This window comes from Oncorhynchus mykiss, chromosome 15 (genome assembly GCF_057628025.1).
Source record: "Oncorhynchus mykiss isolate SJ-2025 chromosome 15, ASM5762802v1, whole genome shotgun sequence".
Lineage (NCBI taxonomy): Eukaryota > Metazoa > Chordata > Actinopteri > Salmoniformes > Salmonidae > Oncorhynchus > Oncorhynchus mykiss.
Window position 1 is genome coordinate 80306272 of NC_143036.1, and position 8876 is coordinate 80315147.

An 8876-nucleotide genomic window follows, 5' to 3' on the forward strand; every position below is an offset into this window, starting at 1 on the left:
TGTGTGGGCCCCGGCCGTTGTGTGGGCCACGGCCGTTGTGTGGGCCACGGCCGTTGTGTGGGCCACATGCAGGAGAGGGTTTTGGTTTCAATACAAGAACAATTATAAAAGTCAGTCAGCCAATGTGTGATATTTCCATACAGCACCACACATAGGGGTGTGTGTGTGTGTGTGTGTGTGTGTGTGTGTGTGTGTGTGTGTGTAGATATCAGTCATCAGAACTGTTTCCTCAGTGTCTGTTTATTCAGTCGTAGAATTTACAGATTTAGCAATAAATAACTATTTATTAAAAAACAAACATTTTCTAAGATAATGAATAATAAATATAAATGTGTTGATTCGAGAAAAATAAATACTCTTATCAATGATAATATACCATTGAGTATTGTGCGTGATTTCATAGATTAAATAAATACATTTTATAAATAGATAGATCCAGTTGAGGTATTTTGTATCAAGGAACATTTTTACTTCAATATGTATCTCAACTGTGGCTTTTGGGGGGGGGGGGGGGGGGTTCCCCTAGGTACAGATCTAGGATCAGCTCCCTCCCCCAATCCTAACCTTCACCGTTAGAGGGGGAAATGCTAAACTGACCCAAGATCAACTTCCCGGTGTAACTTCACCCTACACCTAGCCTTCACAGTAGACACGTCTGGTCATCTACATGATGTGTGTAGATTTGAGCCTCTGGGCTTGCCGTCTCTTCCTGCGGTTGTCCTTCTTTAGATGGAACTTAAGGGCCAGTTTGGAGGCTTTCTCGTAGATGGTAATGAACTCGGACAGAGCCTTCCCCTGGACTGTGGTGTCACTGGTCTGAGACAGAAGATACAGGCATTAACTATCAGGTAATTAGTTCATCAGGTGTCATGATGATGGTGTCTATACAGTAGACTATGCTACAGCCATGATGGTGTCTATACAGTAGACTATACTACAGCCATGATGATGGTGTCTGTACAGTAGACTATACTACCGTAATGATGATGGTGTCTGTACAGTAGACTATACCACAGCCATGATGATGGTGTCTATACAGTAGACTATACTACAGCCATGATGGTGTCTATACAGTAGACTAAACTACAGTCATGACGATGGTGTCTATACAGTAGACTATACTACCGTCATGATGATGGTGTCTATACAGTAGACTATACTACCGTCATGATTATGGTGTCTATACAGTAGACTATACTACCGCCATGATGATGGTGTCTATACAGTAGACTATACTACAGTCATGATGATGGTGTCTATACAGTAGACTATACTACCGCCATGATGATGGTGTCTATACAGTAGACTATACTACAGCCATGATGATGGTGTCTATACAGTAGACTATACTACAGCCAATGATGATGGTGTCTATACAGTAGACTATACTACAGCCAATGATGATGGTGTCTATACAGTAGACTATACTACAGCCAATGATGATGGTGTCTATACAGTAGACTATACTACAGCCAATGATGATGGTGTCTATACAGTAGACTATACTACAGCCATGATGATGGTGTCTATACAGTAGACTATACTACAGCCATGATGGTGTCTATACAGTAGACTATACTACCGTCATGATGATGGTGTCTATACAGTAGACTATACTACAGCCATGATGATGGTGTCTATACAGTAGACTATACTACAGCCATGATGGTGTCTATACAGTAGACTATACTACCGTCATGATGATGGTGTCTATACAGTAGACTATACTACAGCCAATGATGATGGTGTCTATACAGTAGACTATACTACAGCCAATGATGATGGTGTCTATACAGTAGACTATACTACAGCCAATGATGATGGTGTCTATACAGTAGACTATACTACAGCCAATGATGATGGTGTCTATACAGTAGACTATGCAACAGCCAATGATGATGGTGTCTATACAGTAGACTATACTACAGCCAATGATGATGGTGTCTATACAGTAGACTATACTACAGCCAATGATGATGGTGTCTATACAGTAGACTATACTACAGCCAATGATGATGGTAGCCAGAAAAGCTGCTAATTTAAATGTTACATCGTCTATAGGATGTATCATTAATAAAAACACAATGTAATGATGCATAAGTGCATGTCATGTGACTTCATCTGCTAAAATATTAATCGATGAACATGTGAAAGTAGACTATAGCAGATCTGTGTTCTACTTCATGGAGGGATGCTCACCTCGATGGCCCACAGGTTCTGCAGGTGTGTCCTCAGCTCAGGTATCCTCCCCAGGAAATAGTGTTTCTGGAGATCCTGAATTTTCCCCTTGACATATTTCAGACTCTCGATCATTTCCTGGTCCCCCGTCTGGTTCAGCATCTGGCCGAAGATACTCAGGTACACGTCCAGAACCACACTCATCAACACCCTCCGCTCACTGTCCTGAGGGAGAGAAGGAGGGAGAGAGAGAGAGAGGGGGGGGGGGGGGGGTGAGAGAGAGAGGGAGACAGAGAGAGAGAGAAAGAGAGAGAGAGAGAGGGAGACAGAGAGAGAGGGAGACAGGGAGAGAGAGAGAGAGAGAGAGAGAGAGAGAGAGAGAGAGAGAGAGAGAGGGGGGGGGGGGGGGAGAAGGAGGGAGAGAGAGGGAGAGAGAGAGAGAGAGAGAAAGAAAATACTTAATAATACAATCTTGAAAGTTAGTTTTGTCTCGAGCCTAGCCCAAAGGGTAAGCAGTAGTTTCACATTGGTGATATTATCCTGAAGGGGATAACAATGTGTAACATTATAAGTTACCTCAAACGTGTCCTTGGGGAAAACAGGGTTTCCGTTGAACAGCTGGTCCTTGGAGATCTTCTGAAAGAACAAGACATGATGACAATCAGTTGTTTATCTCCTTCAACTTGCTGCAGTGTAATGCATATAGTGGACTCTTCTCCCCCTAATCACAAGTATAGTGTCTGTCAGACCTGGGCTAAATAGGTCAAATAACTTACAATACATCATTTAGTTTGTCACGTACAATGGCAACAATGGAGTTGTCTCAAAAGTGCAAACTCCAAGCTACATCTAAGCTAAAGCTCACCTCAGATGGAAGTGTTTGAGCCAGGTCTGGTGTCTATGGGCCTACCTGGAAATGCACTATTATGATGATGTAATCATTTTCAGTTTCATTTCAGTCTCACTGACAAGTCTTTCCTGCTTGGGCAGGAAGTGTGGAACTCCTCTTGGTTTTAGTCAAACATTTTATTTCTAACTCATCAACATCCAATGTTCTCCCTGTTCTGTCCTACTGTTGGCCTCCCATGAGGAAGGAGATCTCCCTGTTCTGTCCTACTGTTGGCCTCCCATTACGAAGGAGATCTCCCTGTTCTGTCCTACTGTTGGCCTCCCATTAGGAAGGAGATCTCCCTGTTCTGTCCTACTGTTGGCCTCCCATTAGGAAGGAGATCTCCCTGTTCTGTCCTACTGTTGGCCTCCCATTAGGAAGGAGATCTCCCTGTTCTGTCCTACTGTTGGCCTCCCATTAGGAAGGAGATCTCCCTGTTCTGTCCTACTGTTGGCCTCCCATTAGGAAGGAGATCTCCCTGTTATGTCCTTCTGTCTGTCTGTCTGTCTGTCTGTCTGTCTCTCTGTCTGTCTGTCTGTCTGTCTGTCTGTCTGTCTGTCTGTCTGTCTGTCTGTCTGTCTGTCTGTCTGTCTGTCTGTCTGTCTGTCTGTCTGTCTGTATGTCCTTCTGTCTGTCTGTCTGTCTGTCTGTCTGTCTGTCTTGTCTGTCTGTCAGGAGACACCCCTGTTTCCCCAGTTAATAATGTGTCTGATACTTACATAGTGGACTTTCAGTTTGTCTATGTTTCTCTTCATGTTAATTGATGTGAACTGAGCAGCATTACTCCATCCTAAAGTCATCCAGCCCATCAAGCAGAAACACATCACAGCCCTTGATAACACATCCATGGCCCTCAACGTCACACTGAAGATCCCTCAAAGCTCAATAGTCCTCAATCGGTGTACGGTAACTTCAGTCAAAGTCCTTGACTTGAGTTGACTTAACGAGACCGCCTTGTAGCTGAGACGACCCAAGTCTTGTTCTTCTGTGTCTGTCTGACTGATGCTGAAGCTCAGACAGACAAGTATTTATATAGTTGAGGCAGAGGCAGAAACGATAGAGGTGTGAGGTTGTGGGTTCTCTGACTGAGCGAAGTTTCCTTTAAATCAAACACCAACACACGGCCGCTCATTAACACCTTTTTTTTAGCAGCAGCAGAGCAGGGGGTCTTGGGTTGGAATCCCTAGGAAACAGGTAGTTTTGACACACTCTGGGGAAGTTCTTTGGTGATGTGGGTATGATGAGGGGGAAGAGGAAGAGAATCAGGAGAAGGTATGTGGGGAGGGGGATGTCTGGGTTGATGTCATCTTAGAATGAACGCTTGTCTGCATCCCAAACGGCACACTATTCCCCTACGTAGTACGCTAAGTTTGACCAGAGCCATGACGGGCGCGTCGTGATTAGTGGTTCTAGCTGATCAACTAATGAAACTGTGGTGTTTCCTCTGACTGGCTTTGTAGTAAATGATGTATGGTTTGATGTAATACTGAAACTAACACCAATGCCATCATGCTCTTATTAGATACTGCCAAAACTGAAATATACCATCTGTTGGTCTCTGTAGGCGTAGTTCTCTTTCATCATTGTAGGTCTGCCTCCCAAATGGCACCCTAGTCCCTATATAGTGCACTACTTTAGACCAGGCCCCATGGCGTGCCATTTGGGACATATCCCTCATTTCTGTAGGGAATACAGTGTATGTCTCTTTCGTCAGCGAATGAATAAGCTTGATAGACAGTTGAAAGTTGAAGTCATAAGATATTATCAATACATGTAAACTACATGATCAACAGTGCAGTGCCTTGCGAAAGTATTCGCCCCCCTTGAACTTTGCGACCTTTTGCCACATTTCAGGCTTCAAACATAAAGATATAAAACTGTATTTTTTTGTGAAGAATCAACAACAAGTGGGACACAATCATGAAGTGGAACGACATTTATTGGATATTTCAAACTTTTTTAACAAATCAAAAACTGAAAAATTGGGCGTGCAAAATTATTCAGCCCCCTTAAGTTAATACTTTGTAGCGCCACCTTTTGCTGCGATTACAGCTGTAAGTCGCTTGGGGTATGTCTCTATCAGTTTTGCACATCGAGAGACTGACATTTCTTCCCATTCCTCCTTGCAAAACAGCTCGAGCTCAGTGAGGTTGGATGGAGAGTATTTGTGAACAGCAATTTTCAGTTCTTTCCACAGATTCTCGATTGGATTCAGGTCTGGACTTTGACTTGGCCATTCTAACACCTGGATATGTTTATTTTTGAACCATTCCATTGTAGATTTTGCTTTATGTTTTAGATCATTGTCTTGTTGGAAGACAAATCTCCGTCCCAGTCTCAGGTCTTTTGCAGACTCCATCAGGTTTTCTTCCAGAATGGTCCTGTATTTGGCTCCATCCATCTTCCCATCAATTTTAACCATCTTCCCTGTCCCTGCTGAAGAAAAGCAGGCCCAAACCATGATGCTGCCACCACCATGTTTGACAGTGGGGATGGTGTGTTCAGGGTGATGAGCTGTGTTGCTTTTACGCCAAACATAACATTTTGCATTGTTGCCAAAAAGTTCCATTTTGGTTTCATCTGACCAGAGCACCTTCTTCCACATGTTTGGTGGGTCTCCCAGGTGGCTTGTGGCAAACTTTAAACGACACTTTTTATGGATATCTTTAAGAAATGGCTTTCTTCTTGCCACTCTTCCATAAAGGCCAGATTTGTGCAATATACGACTGATTGTTGTCCTATGGACAGAGTCTCCCACCTCAGCTGTAGATCTCTGCAGTTCATCCAGAGTGATCATGGGCCTCTTGGCTGCATCTCTGATCAGTCTTCTCCTTGTATGAGCTGAAAGTTTAGAGGGACGGCCAGGTCTTGGTAGATTTGCAGTGGTCTGATACTCCTTCCATTTCAATATTATCGCTTGCACAGTGCTCCTTGGGATGTTTAAAGCTTGGGAAATCTTTTTGTATCCAAATCCGGCTTTAAACTTCTTCACAACAGTATCTCGGACCTGCCTGGTGTGTTCCTTGTTCTTCACGATGCTCTCTGCGCTTTTAACGGACCTCTGAGACTATCACAGTGCAGGTGCATTTATACGGAGACTTGATTACACACAGGTGGATTGTATTTATCATCATTAGTCATTTAGGTCAACATTGGATCATTCAGAGATCCTCACTGAACTTCTGGAGAGAGTTTGCTGCACTGAAAGTAAAGGGGCTGAATAATTTTGCACGCCCAATTTTTCAGTTTTTGATTTGTTAAAAAAGTTTAATGTCGTTCCACTTCATGATTGTGTCCCACTTGTTGTTGATTCTTCACAAAAAAATACAGTTTTATATCTTTATGTTTGAAGCCTGAAATGTTGCAAAAGGTCGCAAAGTTCAAGGGGGCCGAATACTTTCGCAAGGCACTGTATATCCTATCTATTTTATTATCATCAACTATAGTTTACAGATAGTTGATATTTTACCACTGCATTGTTTATTTATGGGGAAAGGAAATGGACTTTTTCTTTGTATTTATTTATCTAGGCCAAAGAGCATTGTGTCTGCTGGCATTACAGAGGCACAGATAGCAGAGCAGTGGAGAATGTCTCTCTCTCTCTCTCGCTGTCTCTCTCTCTCTCTCTCTCTCTCTCTCTCTTTGTCTCTCTCTGTCTCTCTCTCTTTTTCTCTCTCTCCCTCTGTTTCTCTCTGTTTCTCTCTCTCTCTTTCTCTTTGTCTCTCTCTGTCTCTCTCTCTCTTTCTCTCTCTCCCTCTAACTCTATCTGTTTCTCTCTCTCTCGCTCTCTCTCTCTCTCTCTCTCTCACTCTGTCTCGCTCTGTCTTGCTCTCTCTCTCTCTCTCTCTCTCTCTCTCTCTCTCCCTCCCAGTCAGTGTGCTAGCATCCTACAATGGCACCCTATTCCCTATTTAGTTCACTACTTTTGACCAGGTAGTGCACTATGTAGGGAATAGGGTGTCATTTGAGACCCATGCTGTATCAGCACTCAGAAGAGACTATGTGGTGTGAAACAGGAAGGGGCTTGGGCTGTCACTTAGGAGTAACACTGTCACAGAGCATTTCTTAGAAGACTTCTGTGTTGCTAGATGCTAGATGCTAGTTGCTAATGCTAGTACAGATAGATTCTGATGCTATCTTTCATTGACACCCAGGCTTTTTCAAAGGGGGGACAGCGGCATTACATTCAGACAAATATTGATGTTGAAAGAATGTGGTTTGATTGAATTATCTATTGAAAATGGTTTATTTTCATGAACCACTTTTGCTTATTCAGGCTAGTTGCTAGTTGCTAGTGCATAGATGCTTCTCAGTTTCCATGAGAGAGAAATGGTTAGGGTTGAGGGTGTCACTCTGTCACCTCAGAAAGGATGACAGGTTGGGGTTTCAGCGTAGGTCGGCCGCGCAACCCCATAACACGTCAGGTGACAAAACGGAATGGTGGGATCTGAAATAAAGGTTCCTACAACACACTCATCCTGCGACAACACGAATGAATGACCTCACCTTTACAATTCCAGAACCCCGGGACAACACCGAATGAATGATCTCACCGTCATAGTTCCAGAACCCCGGGACAACACCGAATGAATGATCTCACTGTCAATAGTTCCAGAACCCCGGGACAACAACGAATTAATGATCTCACCGTCATAGTTCCAGAACCCCGGGACAACACCGAATGAATGACCTCACTGTCATAGTTCCAGAACCCCGGGACAACACTGAATGAATGATCTCACCGTCATAGTTCCAGAACCCCGGGACAACACCGAATGAATGATCTCACCGTCATAGTTCCAGAACCCCGGGACAACACCGAATGAATGATCTCACTGTCATAGTTCCAGAACCCCTTGGACAACACCGAATGAATGATCTCACTGTCATAGTCCCAGAACCCCTTGGACAACACCGAATGAATGATCTCACTGTCATAGTTCCAGAACCCCGGGACAACACCTAATGAATGACCTCACCGTCATAGTTCCAGAACCCCGGGACAACACCGAATGAATGATCTCACTGTCATAGTTCCAGAACCCCGGGACAACACCTAATGAATGACCTCACCGTCATAGTTCCAGAACCCCGGGACAACACCGAATGAATGACCTCACCGTCATAGTTCCAGAACCCCGGGACAACACCGAATGAATGATCTCACTGTCATAGTTCCAGAACCACGGGACAACACCGAATGAATGACCTCACAGTCATAGTTCCAGAACCCAGGGACAACACCGAATGAATGATCTCACCGTCATAGTTCCAGAACCCCGGGACAACACCGAATGAATGACCTCACCGTCATAGTTCCAGAACCCCGGGACAACACCGAATGAATGACCTCACCGTCATAGTTCCAGAACCCCGGGACAACACCGAATGAATGATCTCACTGTCATAGTTCCAGAACCCCGGGACAACAACGAATTAATGACCTCACCGTCATAGTTCCAGAACCCCGGGACAACACCAAATGAATGATCTCACAGTCATAGTTCCAGAACCCCGGGACAACACCGAATGAATGACCTCACAGTCATAGTTCCAGAACCTCGGGACAACACCGAATGAATGACCTCACCGTCATAGTTCCAGAACCCCGGGACAACACCAAATGAATGATCTCACAGTCATAGTTCCAGAACCCCGGGACAACACCAAATGAATGATCTCACAGTCATAGTTCCAGAACCCCGGGACAACACCGAATGAATGACCTCACAGTCATAGTTCCAGAACCCTGGGACAACACCGAATGAATGATCTCACATCTTTACAGTTCCGGAACCCCGGGACAACA

At 44.2% G+C, this 8876-nt stretch overlaps 1 protein-coding gene across 1 annotated transcript; it reads right to left on the minus strand.

Annotated features, from left to right (window-relative positions):
• Positions 1-224: 224 nt before the first annotated feature.
• ifngamma1 (interferon gamma 1) lies at positions 225-3974 on the minus strand. The gene is given in 4 exon segments (NM_001124620.2): positions 225-816; positions 2200-2403; positions 2755-2814; positions 3787-3974. Coding segments are annotated over 4 exon segments (546 nt in total). The 5' UTR covers positions 3916-3974; the 3' UTR covers positions 225-663.
• Between the last annotated feature and the right edge of the window lie 4902 nt (positions 3975-8876).